The 22,147-nt window shown below is 38.6% G+C and overlaps 1 protein-coding gene across 1 annotated transcript in view; it reads left to right on the plus strand.

Annotated features, from left to right (window-relative positions):
• LOC110676555 overlaps positions 1–22,147 on the plus strand; it is a 461,002-nt gene that overhangs the window by 425,011 nt on the left and 13,844 nt on the right. The window contains exons 3-4 of the mRNA XM_021844894.1: positions 11,626–12,408; positions 20,225–20,361. Coding sequence (XP_021700586.1) covers positions 11,626–12,408; positions 20,225–20,361 — 920 coding nt within the window. The remainder of the gene's footprint in view (positions 1–11,625; positions 12,409–20,224; positions 20,362–22,147) is intronic.

The raw sequence follows: 22,147 nt of genomic DNA on the forward strand, positions 1-22,147 counted from the left end.
CGCGTCGGTCTCGTAAGTGAAAAAGTGGCGTGATCGGGGAGTTCGGTTGGAGTAAGTTAAAAAGTGCCGCGATCGGTTCGTTCTTTTTGATCTTTCGACGACCTTGACGCTTGCTCCTGGGCAGTGCGTCAAGAAAGCCCGAGCTGTCGTCCGTGTTTTTTTCTCGAGTCGCGCGCCTTTTTTTTTTTTTTTTTTTTTTTTTTTTTTTTTTTTTTTTTTTTCTGGGTGCTAGCCGAGCAAACGAGTGAAGCTGAAAATGGATTGTGGCCGCTCAGTCAAGGATAACGGATCAATTGGTGAGCTCGTTTCATGCTACTATTTCTAATCTATAAAATATGTATGACTGCACATTTAATCGTTACAATGGTGGGATGTAAATATGATGTTTCAACAAACTATGGATGGTTCGTCACTAACACCCCTTATATACCTTTATTTTTGTAATTAAAAAAACTTTGAATGGTTCGACACTACAAGTGTAGACTTGCGAAAGGTCCACTTTATTCAACAAACTTTGGATGGTTCGCCACTGTAAGTGTCGGCATAAGAATAAGAGTGTTCTATGATGTCCCAACCAATTGAGTCTTTTGTTTCTTTTCAAATGAGTAAAATATAATAACACATGCTTTCGTACTGACAGCTGTAGGAATGTTACATTTAGGTATTTGTTCAACAAACTTTGAATGGTTCGTCACCTCAAGTGTCGGCATAATTTTCCTCTACATAGAAATTATATGAACAATTATATTTACGTATAAGCATGTATATATCTCACAAATCATTGTTTATCATGGTCTAATCGCTTATCAAAGTGAATCCTTTGACCCAACGATCCTCCCCATTAACAAACATCCCTCCCAGTAACCTTTGTGGAGATGCAGAGGCAAACACGGTCTCCAAATAGCAAAGGTTACACACTAACATTCCTTCCCTCAATCCCACCTGACTGCAAGGACGTGGCCGGCGCCGTTATTGACCTTGTATAAATAGAGGCACTGAATTATGCACACTGAAGAAGATTATGGCCTATCCCAGCTGAACTTCTAGTTGATTCTTTGTGCATTTTCACTGACTTCGGTCAATCACGGAATAGCAACCATTGATATGTGTAGTCAGTCTAAGCTAAGCTAAGCTAAGCTAAGCTAATTAGTTACTCATGCTGATTTTGATTCCGAACATGTCCCTGTTTCATTTCAAATATCCCAAGAAGCGATTCTAAATCCTATCAGCTCCACTTTCAATTATTTACGAGCCGACTGGAATATATATAAAACGTATGTTGACTCTAATCTTGATGTTAACATTTCTTTAGAAACTAAACTTGATATTGACAATGCTCTTGAAACTTTAACAATTTAATAAAATTTGAATCCGTGATTATAGACGATGATCTTAAACTCTTGATCCGTCTTAAAAACGTGAGGAGAAGGCAATTTCAACGCACTCGTGATCCTGCTATGAAAATTATATGGCAGGATTTGCAGAAAGAAATCAAGAAACGTTTTGCAGATTTAAGAAACAAAAATTTTGAAAATAAAATTTCTCAATTGGACCCTGGCTCTAAGCCTTTTTGGAAATTATCTAAAATCTTGAAAAAACCTCAGAAGCCTATACCGGCATTGCAAGAGGAAAACAAATTATTACTAACTAATTGCGAAAAAGCTCAAAAACTTGCTATGCAGTTTGAAAGTGCGCACAATGTCAATTTAGGTTCTTACTAGTCCAATTGAAAATGAAGTTACTCAGGAGTTCGAAAATATTCTCAATCAAGAGAACGTTTTCGAAAATGCCTGGGAGACTGATGTGGAAGAAGTGAGAACTATTATTAAAAAATTCAAAAATATGAAAGCTCCTGGCGATGATGGAATTGTCTACATCCTCATCAAAAAACTTCCAGAAAGTAGCTTATCATTTCTAGTTGATATATTTAACAAATGTTTTCAATTAACATATTTTCGTGACAAATGGAAAAATGCTAAGGTTGTTCCAATTTTAAAACCAGACAAAAATCCTGCAGAAGCTTCTAGCTATCGTCCAATCAGTTTGCTTTCCTCCATCAGTAAACTTTTTGAAAAGGTTATTTTGAACAGAATGATGGCCCACATCAACGAAAATTCAATTTTTGCCAATGAACAGTTCGGATTCCGCCATGGACATTCGACCACTCATCAACTTTTACGTGTAACAAATTTGATCCGTTCCAACAAATCTGAAGGGACTCTACTGGTCTTGCTCTTCTAGACATAGAAAAAGCATTCGACAGTGTTTGGCATGAAGGTTTGATTGTAAAATTATAAAACTTTAATTTGCCAACATACATTTTTAGAATAATTCAAAGTTATCTGTCAAATCGTATTTTTCAGGTTAATTATCAGAACTCCAGGTCTGAAAGACTTCCTGTAAGAGCTGGTGTTCCCCAAGGCAGCATTTTGGGACCAATATTATACAATATTTTCACATCCGACTTACCTCAGTTACCTCAGGGATGTCAAAAATCTTTGTTTGCGGATGACACAGGCCTCTCCGCCAAAGGACGAAGCCTGCGTGTCATCTGTAGTCGATTGCAAAATAGTTTGGATATTTTTTCTTCATACTTGCAAAAATGGAAGATTTCTCCTAATGCTTCCAAAGCTCAACTAATAATATTCCCACATAAACCAAAAGCTCTTTATTTAAAACCTTCAAGTAGACATGCTGTCACGATGAGAGGGATTCCAATAAATTGGTCAGATGAAGTTAAATATCTAGGGCTCATGCTTGATAAGAATTTAATTTTCAAAAATCACATTGAGGGCATTCAAGCCAAATGTAATAAATATGTAAAATGTCTTTATCCCCTTATTAATAGAAAATCAAAACTTTGTCTTAAGAACAAGCTTTTGATATTCAAACAAATTTTCAGGCCAGCCATGTTGTATGCTGTACCAATATGGACTAGCTGTTGTAATACCAGGAAGAAAGCTCTGCAGAGAATTCAAAATAAAATTTTGAAAATGATTCTGAGGCTTCCTCCCTGGTATAGTACCAATGAGTTACATAGAATATCCAATATTGAAACATTGAACAAATGTCAAATAAAATAATAAATAATTTCAGGCAAAAATCGTTACAATCTTCTATTGCCACGATTAATGCGTTATACGTTTAGGTTAAGTTAGGTTAAGTATATTGAAAGCGTTTTTTTTTCTCTTATAAGCAGGTGAAATCAACTCACCTGTTAAACATCTGAACTGCTACGGCAAAAGAAATGTTATATTTTGTTAACAAAATGTTAATAAAATCTTAAATTTGTTTTACCTAATTAGGATGATAGTGTTGTCTAATAACACAGAACACCTAGATATAAGAAATGAATGTAATGTTTGGAATAATACTAATAAAGAAATTAAAAAAAAAACTGGTTATAGTTTATCTTTGAATAAATTAACCTATAGATATTTCAATGCACTGTACTTTCGATGAGTATTCTACAATTTGCTAATATGTGGTAATCTTGAGTTACACTTAAAATCTTCCTTAAACGTCGTGCCTATAATAGTTTATCCAATCGTGGCCATCTTGGTCAATATTCAACATATATTTTTTCGATCGGTCATCCTGAACACTTCACAAATTCTTCTTTCCTTTTTCCTGCATGTTTATATTTATTTAACGTATGATCGTCTCGATCAACATGTATCCTTTTTTCATGCGTAATCGTCCCGAACAACTCTGCGAGCTCTTCCTCTGGGAATTAGTACAATGCATGGTTTTCCCGATATACATGTGTTTTATTCATGTTTGGTCGTCCCAAACAACATGCGAACTTTCATTCTAAGAATTCATCCAATGCATGATCATACTGATCAACATACATTTTTCCATGCATGGTCGTCCCAACCATTACGCTAACTCTTCCCCTGAGAATTCATCAAATGTATTGTCGTCCCGATCAACATGCTATTTTTTTCATGCGTGGTCATCCCGAACAACACGCGATTTCTTCCTTTAAGAATTCATTCAGTGCAAGGTCGTCCCGATCAACATGCATTTTTTTCATGCGTGGTCGTCCCGAACATCACGCGAACTCTTCTAAGAATTCATTCAAAGCATGGTCATCCCGATCAACATGCCATTTTTCCACGCGTGGTCATCCCGAACCGCACGCGAACTCTTTCTCTTAAAATTCATCCATTGCATGGTCGTCCCGATCAACATGCATTATTTTTTTTATGCGTGATCGTCCCGACCAACATGTTGTAATTTGTCAACGGTAGGGCATCTCGATCAACTCCTTATTCCTATGGCATAAGAAAAACAAAAATCATAAAATAACAAAACATCATTTAAAATTATATTTTCATGTGAACAGAGAACAGATTTCTCAAAACTTTTTGTTCCTGTTAACATTCTAAATATTATTTAAAAATAAACACCCTAAATCACAAATAAAACTCGAATATTTGAAGGCACTCCTCTTGATTAAACAAACAGCGTTAAGGCCAAAAGCAAAAAGGCAAACATTATCCGCTATATATCACCAAATCAATGTGCTTGCGAAAAGTTATTTAGGCGCTGTACACAAATTATGTAAAGCTGGAATGGTGGATAGGGTTGGCTTGAGCGTTACGGCTCACAAAAAAAATACAGAACGCATTGCGGCCGGTTACGAAAAATCACAATTTTAGCGTTACGTAATAAATTGATGTTATCATGTGTATTGTTCATGATATTGCAGTGCACTGCTTGTGATTTAAACGTCCAATTGTATTGAATTTCTTCGAAAACATGTTTGCCTTCACCAAAGGTGAGTTGTAAATTGTCTTTTTTGTTTCGTAGAAAAGCAGACTGTTATTTGCTAATAAAATCATGAGTTATGAGCTTATCAACTTTTTTTAGGTAGATAACAATAAAAACATATGCATTTAAAAAACATAATTACTGTATAATTCCGTTTTTTAACTATTCTCAATAAAAAGTACAATCTATTTTCTGATTCAAACTCATTTATCACTTGAAAACACAATCATATTTGACGATTTAAAACAAAATCTTTGAAAAAATAAATTTAATATGCCCAATTTGCAATATATGGACGACTTTAAGTAAATTTAATTACGAAACTTTTTGCTTAAGGATGATCAAAATTTGAAATGGCCATAATTTTTTTTCAGTGTAGAAAATGTGTTTTTATTTTTTCAATATTTTTTCTAAAACTTCAGGAAATTTCACGACAATCCCCCATACAACACTTTTTCTCTGAAAACAAACAATGCTATATGATTCGATTTCTTTTCTCATCCCCAACTTTTTAGATTCAAAGCTTAGTAAAGTTTCAAGAATAAACGAACAATAATGAGAGTTCGACCTTGACGCTTGCTCCTTCGGGGGCGGACGATGTGGGCAGGATCAAACGTGTCGCGCGTTGTGAAAGGAAAAAGCACCGCGGATGGTTAGTAGTGTTTGATCTATTGATCGCGTCGCTTGGCCCTGCTTGGGCGAGTGATGAACACTTGTTCGGCGTATAATGCGATAATCGAATTATTTCGCGATTCCGATTAGGCGTGATTATATCATGGATCGCATCACCAACCATTGGAGACTCCCAGATCTTTACCTTATCCCACTAACCCAATATCCTTTCCATGACAACTGTGGAGATGCAGAGGTATACTCGGTCTCTAGTAACAACGATTGCTTAACTAATATTACTTCCCTTCCTCGATGACCGTAAGGACGTGGCCGGAGCGATTATTGACTTTTAATATTTGAGCTCTCGATTTGTGCACATTGAAGATTGGTAAGCTAATTCCAAGCCCCATTCACTAATTCCCTGTGCAACTTCGATTGTTCTGGTCAATATTCCGTGATTGCAACTACGAATTGTACGATCATCTATGCTCATGCTCAAGAATAAACGGACAATAATGATTGGAATTTTCATTTTAACCTTTCATCAATGAACAAAGGCCCAAACTGCTTTGTTTTTCAAATTGAGAACTTTAGATAGTTTTTGTGGGATTTAACATTTCGTTTTTTTTTAGGGGTAATCATTTCAGAAGATACTCAGGCACATTAAAATATTGAATCACTTGTGTGCTTAAATTTAAGAAAGTTAAAATGAGATAAAAAAAACAATATTCAAAAAGCTTTCTTCAAATTTCTGAAATGCATATGGAAAATATGTATGGCATTAAAGTTTATTATTCAAAATTGTTGTCTTTTGAGGAAAAATGTTGAGTAAAGAACTATGCCAAATGTGTCAAAATTCAGGTTAATAAAGCAAAAAATGGCGGTAAATGGCTGGGCATGGCGTACCATTGGTAACTCGCGTACCTGCAGAAATAAAATAAACCCCTTTGTGCGGTCCTTAGTCTCTTGCCCAGCAAATCCTATCCCTACCTCCTCGTGGTACTGGCCGTGGTACGAGTAACCTTGGAGAAGATCGGGTAACCAACCCCCGGTGGGAACTTTGGTCGTATGCTGACAGGGAAGGGGGGTTTGCTTTTGCTGTTGCCTTTGCAAACCTGGAGCGTCTGTACTCCATGTTAGGGGCGGCTCACAACAGCGTCTGTTCCCCATGTCAGGGGCGGCTGACCATCGTCCGAGTGCCAGAGAAGGACTCTAAGCTAAACTGCGCACTATGGCCCTCCGAACATTTAGGGGGAATGATCCTCCGGAAATCTAGGGGGTTGGTGTCAGGCCCTGCCAGCCAACCGTAAAAACACATCAGCACAGGAACGTCAACGAGAGAATACGGACCGGAACAATCGGCAAAGACCACAGCGACGAAAACGGACTAGCGATTGGAAACTCGGTACGTGGAACTCAAATCTCTCAACTTCATTGGAAGTACTCGCATACTCTCCGATGTACTGAAGACCCGCGGTTTCGACATCGTAGCGCTGCAGGAGGTGTGCTGGACAGGAGCATTGGTGCGAACGTTTAGAGGTAATTATACCATCTACCAGAGCTGCGGCAACACACGCGAGCTGGGAACAGTTTTCATAGTGATGGGTAATATCCAAAGGCGCGTGATCGGGTGGTGGCCGATCAATGAAAGAATGTGCAAGTTAAGAATCAAAGGCCGATTCTTTAACTTCAGCATAATCAACGTGCATAGCCCACACTCCGGAAGCACTGATAATTACAAGGACGCATTTTACGCGCAGCTCGAACGCGAGTACGACCGCTGCCCAAGCCACGACGTCAAGATCATCATAGGAGATTTGAACGCTCAGGTTGGCCAGGAGGAGGAGTTCAGACCGACAATTGGAAAGTTCAGCGCCCACCGGCTGACGAACGAGAACGGCCTACGACTTATAGATTTTGCCGCCTCCAAGAATATGGCCATTCGTAGCACCTATTTCCAGCACAGCCTCCAGTATCAGTACACCTGGAGATCACCTCAGCAGACAGAATCGCAAATCGACCACGTTTTGATCGATGGACGGTACTTCTCCGACGTAACCGACGTCTGAACCTATCGTGGCGCTAACATTGACTCCGACAACTACCTGGTGATGGTAAAACTGCGCTCAAAACTATCCGTCATCAATGATATACGGTACCGACGCCCGCCCCGGTACAATCTCGAGAGGCTGAAACAACCGGATGTCGCCAATACGAACGCGCAGCTTCTTGAGGCAGCGTTGCCGGATGAGGGCGAGCTCGATAGGGCCCCTCTTGAGGACTGCTGGAGGACAGTCAAAGCAGCCATTAACGACGCTGCTGAAAGCATTGTCGAATATGTGGAACGGAGCTCAAGAAACTATTGGTTCGACGAGGAGTGCCAGGAAGTTTTAGAGGAGAAGAATGCAGCGCGAGCTGCAATGCTGCAGCATGGTACGCGGCAAAACGTGGAACGATACAGACTGAAGCGGAAACAGCAAACCCGCCTATTCCGGGACAAAAAGCGCCGCCTGGAAAAGGTGGAATGCCAAGAGATGGAGTTGCTGTACCGGTCTCAAGAAACGCGGAAGTTCTATCAGAAGCTCAACACATCCCGCAAAGGCTTCGTGCCGCGAGCTTAGATGTGCCGGGATAAGGATGGGAGCATCCTGATGGACGGACGCGAGGTGATCGAAAGGTGGAAGCAGCACTACGATGAACACCTGAATGGCGCAGAGAACACAGGCACAGAAGGTCAGGACAACGAAAGCGATGGCTACGTCAGCACAGCGGACAGCGGAAACCAAAAAGCTCCCACGATGGGGGAAGTTAAGGATGCCATTCAACAGCTCAAGAACGACAAGGCCGCTGGCAAGGATGGTATCGGAGCCGAACTCATCAAGATGGGCCCGGACAGATTGGCTGCTTGTCTGCATCGGCTGATAGTCAGAATCTGAGAAAAGGAACAACTACCGGAGGAGTGGAAGCAAGGCGTTAGATGCCCTATCTACAAAAAAGGGCGACAAACTGGAGTGTGAAAATTATCGTGCAATCACCATCCCAAACGCTGCCTACAAAGTGCTATCCTAGATTCTCTTCCGTCGTCTATCACCTATAGCAAACGAGCTCGTGGGAAGTTATCAAGCAGGTTTCATCGACGGCCGCTCGACAACGGACCAGATCTTTTCCGTGCGGCAAATCCTCCAGAAATGCCGTGAGTACCAGGTCCCTACGCACCATTTGTTCATCGATTTCAAGGCGGCATACGATAGTATCGACCGCATAGAGCTATGGACAATCATGAACGAGAACAGCTTTCCCGGGAAGCTCACAATATTGATCAGAGCAACGATGGACGGTGTGCAAACTGCGTGAAGATCTCTGGCGAACACTCCAGTTCGTTCGAGTCTCGGCGGGGACTACGAGACAGGGCGACGGACTTTCATGCCTGTTGTTCAATATTGCGATTGAAGGTGTAATGCGGAGAGCCGGACTTAACAGTCGAGGCACGATTTTCACGAGATCCGGACAATTTGTTTGCTTCGCGGACGACATGGAGAAAATTTTGGTACGGTGGCAGATTTGTTCACCCGCCTAAAACGCGAAACAACAAGAGTCGGGCTAATGGTGAATGCGTCGAAAACAAAGAACATGCTGGTTGGCGGAACTGAGCGCGACAGGACCCGCCTAGGAAGCAGTGTTACGATAGACGGAGATACCTTCGAGTTCGTCTATCTCGGATCCTTGTTGACGGCTGACAACAATGTTAGTCGAGAAATACGAAGTCGCATCATCAGCGGAAGTCGTGCCTACTATGGGCTCCAGAAGAAACTACGGTCAAGAAAGATTCACACCCACACCAAATGTACGATGTACAAAACGCTCATAAGACCGGTAGTCCTCTATGAGGCGTGGACTATGCTCGAGGAGGACTTGCAAGCTCTTGGGATTTTCGAACGCCGAGTGCTAAGGACGATCTTCGGCGGCGTACAGGAGAACGGCGTGTGGCGGCGAAGGATGAACCACGAGCTCGTTAAACTCTACCGCGAACCCAGTATCGTGAAGGTAGCTAAAGCTGGAAGGATACGCTGGGCAGGGCATGTTGCAACAATGCCGGACAACAATCCTGTAAAGATGGTGTTCGCTACGAATCCGGTCGGAACAAAAAGGCGTGGGGTGCAGCGAGCTAGGTGGATTGACCAGGTGCACCAGGACCTGGAGAGCGTGGGTCACAGTCGAGGATGGAGAGAAGCGGCCATGAACCGAGTGAATTGGCGAATTATTGTTGGCGAGGCTTTATCAAGATAATTGATGTAAAGCCAAATAAGTAAGTAAAGCAAAAAAATAGGCAAAAATCTATGAAATAGGTTTAGATCTGACAGAAATGACAGGCATTCAGGCATTGCCAAAACTCATTATAACTTTGTGCTTCTTTCGAAAAATATCCGTTTGAAGCCAATACTTTTGTTTTAAATCATAAATTCAACACAGTACCTTTCTTACTTGCAGAAATCTGTCCATGAATATTAAAATCTGATTTTGTTAGCCCAAATTTTGAATAATATTTTGGTCTTCCTTCCTGATCCTTTCATATTTCTTAGTGTTTTTAATATGTTCCAAGGTAATTTGGAAGTGATTGTAGCAACAAGATTATTGCAACAAACTGTAAAAAGGTTTTGAAAAAAAAACTATAAAGCCGATTACAGCAAGAAAAGCTTGATCACTGAAATTTTAGACACATTTACGCATATTTATAACCTGGAACGGGCCTTAGAGATCTAAAATTCTAAATAATAAAAATTCAATAAAAATTCCGATCCTCTAGATCGGAAGTCGAGAAGCTAAACATCAGGGCTATATCACATATGTACAGTCACCCCACAGTTATGGATCAACTAAGGGTCACTTTTCAGAACAAGATATGATTAAAAAAAAACCTGGTGACGCTGTACATAACAAAATTACCTCTCTGGCACTGTAGAATATAGTTGTTTTTTAGTATACACATCAAAATTCCCGGTTATTTATGAAAAAGTGTCGATTTCGATAGAAATTTCAAACGGTGTCCACCCCACAGATGTGGATCAGTGGGAGAGGAGGATCCCTATTATGGATCAAATCGACTCGTATTATGAATCACGATGTCTTGTTAGCTTAATTCGAGCGCCTATGCTTAGCCGAACCTCTTTTAAGTTGGATGAGATCGTTTTTTGTAGGTCGTTCGATGTCAGCTAAAATAGGAAGTATAACTTCTGAACACTTTGCTGTACCATCGGGAATTCCTCGAGGAAGTCACATTGGCCTGTTTGTTTCTATTCTATTTAAAAAAATAAGAACCTTGTCCTCAAATGTTTTAAGCTTTCTTACGCTGATGATTACAAGCTTTACTATGTCATAATATGCAATGAAGATGCCAGATCTCTTCAGTTAGAGCTTGATACGTTTACGAACTGGTGTAGAATGAAGAACATGAGTCTAATTGCAGACAAGTGATTAGACTTCGCTTGAAAACACTTTATTATGAATTACGAATATTCTATCAATGGGATTTTCTTTTGTCCCCAACAAAAACTAGCTTCATAGAATTTTGTTGTAATATAATAAATAAGTTAGTAGATGTAAAGCAATAGTTTTAAGATTCGCATTGTTTTATAGAGCACTTTAGCCTTAAGAATATTGTGCGAAAATGGGTAACTGACAGAGAAAGCTCTCAGATAATAACTGTAGAAGTGCTCATAAGAAAACAAAGCTGAAAAGTAGCCCCTGTCCCATATGGGACACAACGCTAAAAAAAAAAGAAAAAGAACTGCTATGTGTAAACTTAAGGGATCGGTAAATGTAAAGCTAGAAAGAAAAATCATACTCATAGGGTGGCCGGTATAAATACCCATTCAAAGAAGTGTCTCTATTTGGTTGTAAATTTTTTCCAGAGTAATGAATAAATAAAGTAATAAACCTAGTTCCTCGTGTTTGCAACACACAATACATATACAAAAATGATTAATTTGCAAACAAGGCTCTCAGTTTAAACTTTCGAAAACACACGTCTCAGAAAAAAGGAAGCACAATTTGTTACACAGTTGTACAAAATAGTTCTTCTTACCTCGACTTAAAACTTGACTTTTGTCTGAAAAAATAGGTACATCTTTAAAATGGGTTTATTTTTTTAATTAAATTAGGTTCCCGACCGTAAGCGCTTTGCTAAATGATAAAATAATACTAATAAGTTCTTCATCATCTCTCTTCTCTCTCCAGATTCATCGTCATCATCCGCAGACCAATCCGAACCAGACGCAAACTTAGCAATGTCGTCCGGAAATGCCACCACTATCTGCAGAGGAGCGACTAGCGCGACAACGCCACCATCAACTGCAGCCACATTTCGGAAGCGCTGGCGGCGTACAACCAGCTTCCATCGACATCGCCATAAAAGGCTGCCCCGGGACGCCGGCGACTCCACCGACGTAATGGAAACTCAATCCCACACATTGCACAACGGCAACGACGACAGTGGCACGGCAAATGCTACAATCCGTCTACAGCACTGCCAACCGCCATCCGAAGCGGGGAACAATCTCGCGGATGTGACTAGAACTAGTAGTATTAAGCACCACCCACGCATTCCAATCTCGATAAGCACTGCTGCCACTGGTCGCCCAAGTCCCAGTGGGAAACGTTCCGGAGGAGGTTGGTGGTCTTTTGTTCAACATCCAGCCTCGAGCAGTAGTACCAGTTGTTCGACTAGCTGGCGATGGAATTTTGTCCTAGTTTTCACGGTTGTAGGACCACTAATGCTACTGTCCTGTCTCTTGTCGCCGGTCCTGGCAGCGAAATCGGGTCAGTCAGGGATCGTCATCAGTTCAGCTGCAGAAACAGTGGGAGTCGATGAACCGGTGGCCGCTGCCCAGAAACAATCGCGCCGTCAGTGTGCCATGTCGGAACATTCCTGCAACAATGGACGGTGCGTTCCGCTGAACAAGTACTGCAACAACGTCAACGACTGCGGCGACGGAAGCGACGAGCCACGGTTTTGCACCAGTGAGTAGCTAGTTTTAAGTGGGATTCTAGTAGGAACTGAAGTTTATTGGGATTCTACGATTTTTTATACAGATTCTATACGTTTCAAAGCGGATGAGCAAAAAAAGGGAAAAAATATTATCATGCCCTAGGAAAAGCACAACCATCACTAATTTATCCAAGAACAATGTACCGTTTAGTCTGTTCGGATTATGGAACATGTTTGGAATTTGAGACATAACGGCAATTATCGCTGAGACCAGCCCTTTATTTACACTTGGTTTTCCTAAATGTTTCAAGTTTGGAGACTATTAAGGTCGTTCCGGGTATAAAGTCACCGGATATCGGTTTCGGTAGGAACTCTAAAGGGACATTTCCAAAATATAATGTGCTGATACCTTTCGAAGGCTCAAAATTCATGATTTTCTACCTAGAAGCGAATAAATGCAATGTCATAAATAAAGTGGTTCTGATAATTTTCAGACACTCGGTGGCAGGTTCCGATATGGCTTCAAATGGACACTTTTCAGACCTACTGTGCAGTTGTCGTGCTTGGGTGTGATCATTTCGCACAGAATTGAATATAAGTATTCTTATATGCTTCCTTTTGTGTTTGGCCTTACGACCCAATCGGAATAGATCCTTATTCTCAACTTGCGGTTTTACAAGCTCTACCACATTAATGAGCTTAGAGCTTTTTTGCAAACTCACCATTTGACTTGTATGAATGTATGCAATATTCTCCAAACAAAAACAGTTGATACATGCTGCCAAACAGTTAAATTTCACACTAAACTTATAAAATTATTGATATTGTTTCTTGAATTTCCACATCATTTCCATTTCAAAAACCATTTTCTTCTTCTACTACTTCTCTTTTTTCTTCTTGGCATTAAGTCCTCACTGGACCAGATCCTGCTATTCAGCTTAGTGTGCAATGAGCACTTCCACAGTTATTAACTGAGAGCTTTCTTTGCCAAAGTTGCTATTTTCGCATTCGCCTGGCAAGTACGATGATATTCTAAGCCCAGGGAAGTCAAGTAAACTTCCATAATGGAAACTTCCTGGACTGACCGGAAATCGAACCCACACACCTTCACCATGGCTTTGCTTTGTAGCCGGGGACTCAAACAACTCGACTAAGGAAGGTGAGATACCTTAAGTACCCCAAAAATTTTGGTCCTAAGTCGAAAACCATCACCGAATTTAAAATTTTCAATGCATGAATTAAAAATACATATAACTCATTCAAAACTTTTTCCTGGAAATTTCAACAAAATCGATCGAACGACTGCAAAGTTACAGAATATTGATACTTCGATGTCAGCACCCAGTACTGTAAAGGTTAAATAGATGTGCTCTTTGATTCAAGTAGTTTTTGAGGACCCCTAAATATTTTACCAATTTTACAATAACATGTTTTAGAAAAAGAATAAATATGAGCTTCGTTTGCGAAAATAAAAAAAAATGATGGTCATATTGAATTTTCGAGCCATATTGGATTTTATCGATAAGCATTGTCTCACAAAATCGTACATAAATTTTTATTGGAAAATCATACACCTTTGATTTTTACATATTTTATGCACATCCAGCTTGGATTGGAAAGACACAATTATTCAAAACAATTTATAATCAGTGTTCTCGAACACCGTGAACATTGAAGTTTTCCGATAAAATCCAATATCCAAATTTCCAAAAACATGTTATTCTGAAAGAGTTGTCAAAGTAATTTCTGAACTATAGCAGTTTTAGTAAGCCAAAAATTGTCAAAAATAAAGGGGTCCTCAACAACGGTTTTATTCACGTTAAGTTTAGAAATAATTAAAGCACTAGAGAATAATTCTGTGCCATTTTTATCATATATATAAAAAGTAGGCCAAAATTGTATGAATTGGTCAAAAATTAATGCTAAGTCGAAATTGGTGCTTTTCCCCTATAAACTGCAGAGGGGAAAGGACAATAATTGAAACAGGCATTCTGAAACAAACAACACATTTTTTGCCTCAGACATGTGATCAGGCTTCTTCCTTGCTCTTGACTTAAGGCTAAGTAGCCCATCATATATTTTGGCAGCCATCTTGCCATTGCTTCTTGCAATTTCAAATTAATTTGACTCAGTCCGCATAATAAATAGTGGTTCGAAAAAGTATCACCATATGCGCTCACATGTGGAAAATATACTGATACTTTTTCAACTGGATCAATGCAAAACCAGCTAATTTTCAAAAGTTCGAAATCGTGAGATGACTTAACAATAATCTCCAACGACCCGTACATATTTCAATGACGGCCTACTTCACCCTAACCTCTTTTTCCCTCTCAACTACAAAGAGAAGCTATTTTACTCCCACACACACAACTGAGCGTACGTACTATGCGGGATGAATAGTTTACACGTCTGTGATTGTTTATTTTCATTCTCACAGATGCAAAGATTTTGTTTTGACAACCTCAGTGCTTCGAAGAGATAGAGAATTGATTTCCTTTTTCTTAGTTCAGAGGAGAGCATTTTCACACAGCTCTCCGTCGTCTCTTTGCGCTCTTTGCTCCACGAAATCATATACCAATCCAATAGACCATTTCCGTGAAAAATTTTCATTGGCTTATATGCTTTCTGTCAATTTACTGAACAAACTTTCCTAAGGATCAGATATGTTTTGGAGCCTTGAACTATTGAAAAACTATGAAAAACTATCGGCACACTAATTTACCCCACGGTCCACAACAATTTATTTCTCTCCAATATTTTTGGGAACCACTTTTCCCCAATGATTTTATCTCCACGTTGTGGTGAATTTCGATCAGCTGTTATGCAGTCCAACTTGACAAAAGGAGTGATTAATTTGGTGCATAAAAGCAACTGCTGCTCGTGGCGATGGATACAGGAAAAATTTTCCATGGATCGGAGAAAGAGAAAACAAACTTCTCACAGCTGCGGAAATGTGCAATTGGGTCCTAAAATGTTTAATGAATTCTTATTTTTATTTAATAATACGAAAGAGCATGTTCTTGCAACTACTTTAGCATTTTTTTCTAACTCAAATAACGGCTATAATATTTTTAAACTTCAATTTTAAAAATTATTCCAAATATGAACCTTGACACTTGTGATCATGTTTGACATTCACAGTTTCGACATAAAATGCCACAGGGCATATAGTTTTAACACTGGGCTTGTTCTTATCTGACATTTCAGCAGGGACACGGAAAACAAAATATACCCAAAATTTGAGTTTAAACCAAAGGGTGGGACAAAATCTCAAAAATCATAAAAAAATGTTTTTTGGACTTAAAAAAATGAAAATCATTTAAAAATTGAGTAAACATGTGGTTTTGCCCTAAACTTAAGCGTTTGATACTAAAATTGGGACAGGGCTTTAGGACCCAATTATCTATTTTCGCTTTGTTTTGTGGACAGATAAAATCGCAAGGCAGCTGATCGCTGAAAATTGCTGTGAGGGATAAATCCATTATCGTGAGAATGAGTGAGAATTCGGAAGACTGGTATCCAGTATCGAATCGAAGCTGCTGTAGAATAACCTAGAATAATTCCGGTGAGTAGCTCTCTCCTGGTTTTGTGGCAAGCGGAAAAGTGGCGACGAAAATTTAACTGCGTGGCATCTCGGTTAATATAATTTTTAAAGCTATTTGATCCCACCTGGAAATCCGGAAGCTACGAAGTTTCAATGGCTTCTCGATTGGCATGTCATTTGATTTCCCACAGTTTCTATAAGTATCGGTTCCCGAGGAATAACAACAATATGCTGTCGGGCAGTAAAATCTTCATCGCCGGTCGCAAAATCGGAAGAGAGCAGGATACTTTCCGGAGACTATTCGTAAAGTCAATCGTGGAGCACTACAGCAGCTTCCGGCAAGGAGATAAAGGGTATGTTTGTTGTGATAATGTAGAATTCCGTATTGGTAGAAGACCATGAAGCTACAATTTTGGCCATTTTCCGGGCGTCCTTATAGATAATTCTGTTGACGGACGGCGAGGACCAAGGTATTTATAAGGGAGGTAGTTCAATGTGTCAATTAGTACAATCCGCCATATTGGAAAAGGATTTGACAGCTAGCGAGTTTGTGTTGCTTCAATAGGTCAGCAAGCCTTGAGATCCTAGCAACTGTTTCCCCTCATTCTTATATGTTTCGTAAACGCACTTAAATATCATTCAATTAACGAGAGTGAAAATTTATAGTTTTGATAGTTGGGAATAATTACTTAGAATCTATAAGGTGCTATATTATGCAGCATTAGAATCTCATTTTCGAGGATGATAAAATCGAGGGGTACAATTCCACGAAATGAGTAGTGATTGGTAGTTGCAAACTTCTGATTTAAAAAGTACACCCTAGCAGTATTCGACCAAACGACCGATCAGGGATAACGAAATCAACTTTCGAAATTGATGGATTGGCACTGTACAACGCAGCTCTTCGTATCGCTCAAGAAACATGCCATTGTTCAGTAAAACAACAAATCGAATCTTTTAGCGTGTATTCTTTAAAATATCACTGGTGCAACTTATATTATGATTTGAAAAGTTGCTTCATGTGGTTCATTCTTCTTTTCCTATTTGGTTTTACACGTAGTGCAGAACATTTCTTAATTGCAAACCATCAATTTAAACTTCCTAGTTTTGTGTCGAAATCAGCTGAAGACGTTTTTTCGAGATGAAAAAAGCACGATAGTACTCGGTCACATCACACAATGTCCTGTTTTCACTACCGAAAATAAAATTCCATTAAGGGTGTGATTTCCAATATGCATTTATGCATTGCAGAGAATACAACGTCATCCTGAAATGAAACAACTGAAATTATGTTTGAATCTAATACAAAGAAAGTAACTATTTCGTACAGTTGAGCTATCACTCGAAGAACAGAAATTTAAAAAAAAAAATCGCAATAATAAACAATCATGTCACTAAGGAAACAATAGCAACCGTGGGAAAGAAAAAAATTGCATCAACAAACTCGCCAGCTCGCTAACTGGCCAGCTGTTATTTTTTTCCCTCCACTTCCACTTTCCCTCTGGATCCACTGACTGCTTAGATTGTTATACCTTCATATAAATACCTTGGTGAGGACCACAATTTGATAAACAAACAAAAATATTGCTCATTTTTTATATCGAGGGAGATTTGCGATTAGCGCTTATCTAACTTATCAATAACAATCAATTAGAAAATAATTCATAAAATTCTCATGTACAATCTTTAGTCCTAACTACAGTAAGGGATGTTACTGATCGTTGAGGAAAAATCTCCACTTTGTATTCCCATAGGGTTGAAACAACTATGCCGCATGACGGAATTCACCTCAAATTTGGTGAATACATAAATTTTCAAAAAATTGTAAGAAAATCAAGAGTGCATATAAAAAATATCTGAAAGCGTCAATAATCATAAAAATAATCGCCTTTCGAAGAAAAATATAGAAATGGGGGGTAAGGTTTGACTAATAGACTATTAAATTCGCTGAAGAAATGAGTGCAATTATCCTATGAGGAATTATACAGCAAATATCTAAATGATCTTCAAATTATAAAAATAAGAAAAACCTCGATGCAATTCTGGAAGTTATATCAGGATTAATAAAAAAACATGAAAATTTGGAGCAACCTGAAATTTTGGTGAAAGCTCAAAGAATCTCTAGAATTTCGGTAGAATTTCCCAAGGATATTTTTAGAACAATTTATGGATAAATCCTAGGAGAAGCCATTATAAATAAAACTGCAGTCTAGGAGATTCTGGATGCTATATTGTTAAAATTAGAAATGTAGAAATCTTTGAAGGAATTCCACAATATGTAAAATATTTTCAGGAGAATAAGCTGAGGATGTTACTGTTAGTATTTAAAATAAGTTTCTAAATAAATTTTCAAGATAATACGACAAAACTAAATTTTATATTATGAAATCGGTTATTTGAAATATGAAATCATTCATTGCTTTCTGCAACCATACTGTTTCATAGCGTGTATGTAATTAGCTTGATAGTAAAATTCAATTTTCAAGTCAGCGGCGCAAGCGTTTTATCTTCCCACACTCGTGACCCCAGTACAAATCGGAATATCTCCGGCATGGTTCCGAATTCATCATTGTCCATTTATGTCAAATAACAGTTACCTTTTTAAAGTCAACTGAGAGTGGTTTTCAAATAAATTGAATGGAAATTGACAAAATGGCAGCTATTTGAAAATGCCTTGTCGAAGGTCGGGTACGTAAAGGTTAATGCGTTAAATTCGTGAATGAACTTTAGGGATCGTTCACCATGAAAGAGACGCATAGTTGTTCACATTAACGCTCAGATTTCCATCGGCGAACAAGAAAGGCTTAATCTGATAAATTGAGATTTTCAATTCAACCAAACCGCACGAGCTATACGTTTCTTTCAGCGAGAAAAATCTCACGAGATCAACATTAATAGAAATTTTCAAAGCACGCACATAGAAAATTCAACGTTGAAAGCAGTTACGTCGATTAAAGTATGGAAGCATATAAATCCGAAAAACACCATTGTGAGCACTAAAGTTTTAGTTCCATTCTTCAATCCCACCCAATATCAAAAACTCACAATTCAAGCCCAGCTTCCTCTCTCCACTCGAATGGTCCCAAAATCCCAGTCCAGAGACATGGGCCATACGAAGCGGGAAAAAAAAACGATCAACCAACCGGCTGAAACCCAACAACACCAAACCAAGCCAAAAGCAGCAGAAGCAAGCAACCCGTATTCACGCCAGCAGGGTGTTGTATTTTATTACCCGTTCGTTTGTTTGTTGCTGTTTGGCAGAAATTATACACCCATTTTCGGACCATGTTTCGGTTGTTTCCTTTCACTTTGCAGTTTGTGTTGCGGGGTGCTTTTTTTCGTTCAATTAATCATCGCAATTGTTTCACGATTTTCCACTACTTTTTTCTGACTCTTTCCAATTGAAAGGTAGAGGAACTGACAAAAAACTGTGTTTGATTTTTTAAAGCCCCAAAATGGTTTACATGAATCCTAATGCAAAATTCAAGTTATGTTTAGTAACAGCTCCTTATTGAATTGTTTAAGGTATTCTAACGTATTCCATTTTGAATATTTTAAATTAAAAATGAATCAAAAGCAAATCATTACTACATAGTGCTTGAACCAATGAGAATATACTGAGAACTGAAAATATGATTCAAATAACAGAGGGATAAAACTTCAACTAATAACACGATTTCTCGAAAACTTATTCTAACAGACTCAAGTCAAAAAAGTATACAAACTTACTTTATCGATTCTACGTGTTTCGCAGACGAAATTCTACACGTTGCGCTCTGAACCAACTCGATTTTTCTCTTTTAAAACGTTTAATTTCCGGATTTACAAAACGACGAAAGTAAGATTCTCAACTTTCGCAACCTAACCACTACTTTCGCCGCCCCGCTGTATGGAGAGACAAAGTGACTTAACCACGAATCAAAACAAAACACTACTTGAGCCGATTTTACACTGGTAGAAAAACGTCGAAAGTAACTAAATAAATCGGCTTATCATTTTGTAATATTTTTTTTGTGGGAAATAACAGGAACTCCCTAGTTTTTGAACGCGAGCTTAATGTATGCAAAATTTAAGCGATGTACACGGCGAAAAACATTTAAAAAGTTGATTAATTTTAAAACAGTTTAAAAGACAGGTTGTGATTCTTCTGAATTAATTTTCTCAAAACCATATGAAAGTTACTTACGTCGATTTGAAAAAGTAATCGAGATTTCACTCATTTTTCCTACGACTGTAAAAAAAAATGATTGCAATTCAAAACTCAGTTGATAATTTATTTTTATTTTGCTCTTTTCACGCAGGATGCAATCGAACCTACTATGGCAACATTGGACTGACGTACGATCTGGAGCTGCACCGGCCCAAAGAGGATCGCATTCCGTACGTGTGCATACTGACGTTTACAGCCGCCGGGGGAAACCACGGGGACATCGTTCAGGTGAGTTGTCCAAACTGGAGTCGTAAAGCCGATGAGAGTGTCTGTTGTAAACTTGTAAATTTTCATCAAAGTGAATGTGAGGAAGGGGTATTAATCAATTTTCATGGATAATAATTGTTATATTGAAAAAAAATCTGCCGCTTATATTTTACTCTAATCGATTTTTTCAATGGTTCATCGATTCTATTAGATTTGGTTTGATGCTAGTTTCTCCTATTCGATTATATTCCATTCTGTTGTATGTCTTTCTGATTCTATTCGATTCTATTTGATTGTATTCGATTTTATTCGATCAATTTGATTCTGATGATTTTCATCATCGTACTTGCAGTGTGAAATGTAGAGCTATATGCTTTTTCATGTCTATTAACTTTCAAATTCAGGAATAGTATTCAGAAATATTCAATCTGATCACAAAACATCCCATTTTCGGCTAATGCCAACCTCAATGTTAGGAGAAAAAGTCTTTAACGAATTAAAGTACCCTTAGTCAGAATTAACTTGAAGCTCGAATGCGCTCAAACCATTGTGACACTGTATGATACCTCCGGATTGCATCTGGACCAGAAAGTTTCAAATTTAGACAGAGAAAACTCCATATTCATCCATGCTGCTGAGCCCAAATCTGCCGACCAACCGCAAAACAAACGCATCATTTCAACTACCATCGAAAACTAATCACTTGCTCAGTATCAGCTCATTGCACACGTTATTTGCTGCTTGGGGAGACTTGTTCAACTTCGACATTTCTCTTCTGGCTAGGGATGTTCCGATATTGCAAAATATCGATATTTGATTCAATACAAATATCGTACCAATCGATACCTTGATACCATCGAATGAAAATATCGATGTACTGCAATATCACATGATATATTTTTAACAAGCAAAATACGTAAAGATACCTATTTGAAATTTACAGCAATAAACGGTCCTTTCTCCATACAGGTTCAGAGAAACTGTTTGAATTTATCGGTGTATTCAGATAATTTTATATCTTTGAAGACATTAATATCATGATGAATTATTCCATCAAAACATGTTTTCAATATATCGGGTAAAATTATCGATATATTGAATTGAAAATATCGAATATCGAATGAAACATAACGAATTCCATAGCATCGAAGTATCTGAACATTTCTACTCCTGAATCATCTACTCTGCTTGCTGGTGGAAGTTTAGCCGACAATCAATGGAAAAAGTTGCAACAATGCGGCCTTTGCTCGCTTCCGATGCAACGCAGCTTTCGCAGGATTGTTCCTTCATCCAAGCAAGACCAACTTTTTTCATCTCTGTCAACCCGCTCAACGCTCTGCCGCCATGCCGCCTTGGTGTCAACGGCTTAACGTCGTCGATATGCAGCCTTTTTTGTGGGTGTCAAATTTTCACTCGAAAAAATCGAACAAAACGTAGAGGTACCCAAGCAGGAAGAAATAACACAATTATAACAACTAAGAAATTATTTCAAAAACATTTTAGAGCAGTAGTCTTCAGTATTACAGTCAACTCTCTCCTACTCGATATTCCGTATTTTAATATCGATTAGGAGGAAAATAACCATCATCGTTGTACAAATTTTCAAAACCAGTTTTTTTGTTCAAAATTGAAGCAAGCATTGTCATTGTCGTCTGTAGTACGATGATAGGTTTTCATGAGGATTTGTTTAAATTTGTGCGAAAAAACTGGTTTTTAATTTATGATGATTGCTGATGATTGAATGATGGATTCTTGAGCCTTAAGAAAACCATGCACTATTTTGATTCTGCATGGGATTTTGACGTTT

This window comes from Aedes aegypti, chromosome 2 (genome assembly GCF_002204515.2).
Source record: "Aedes aegypti strain LVP_AGWG chromosome 2, AaegL5.0 Primary Assembly, whole genome shotgun sequence".
In the NCBI taxonomy this organism is placed as follows: domain Eukaryota; kingdom Metazoa; phylum Arthropoda; class Insecta; order Diptera; family Culicidae; genus Aedes; species Aedes aegypti.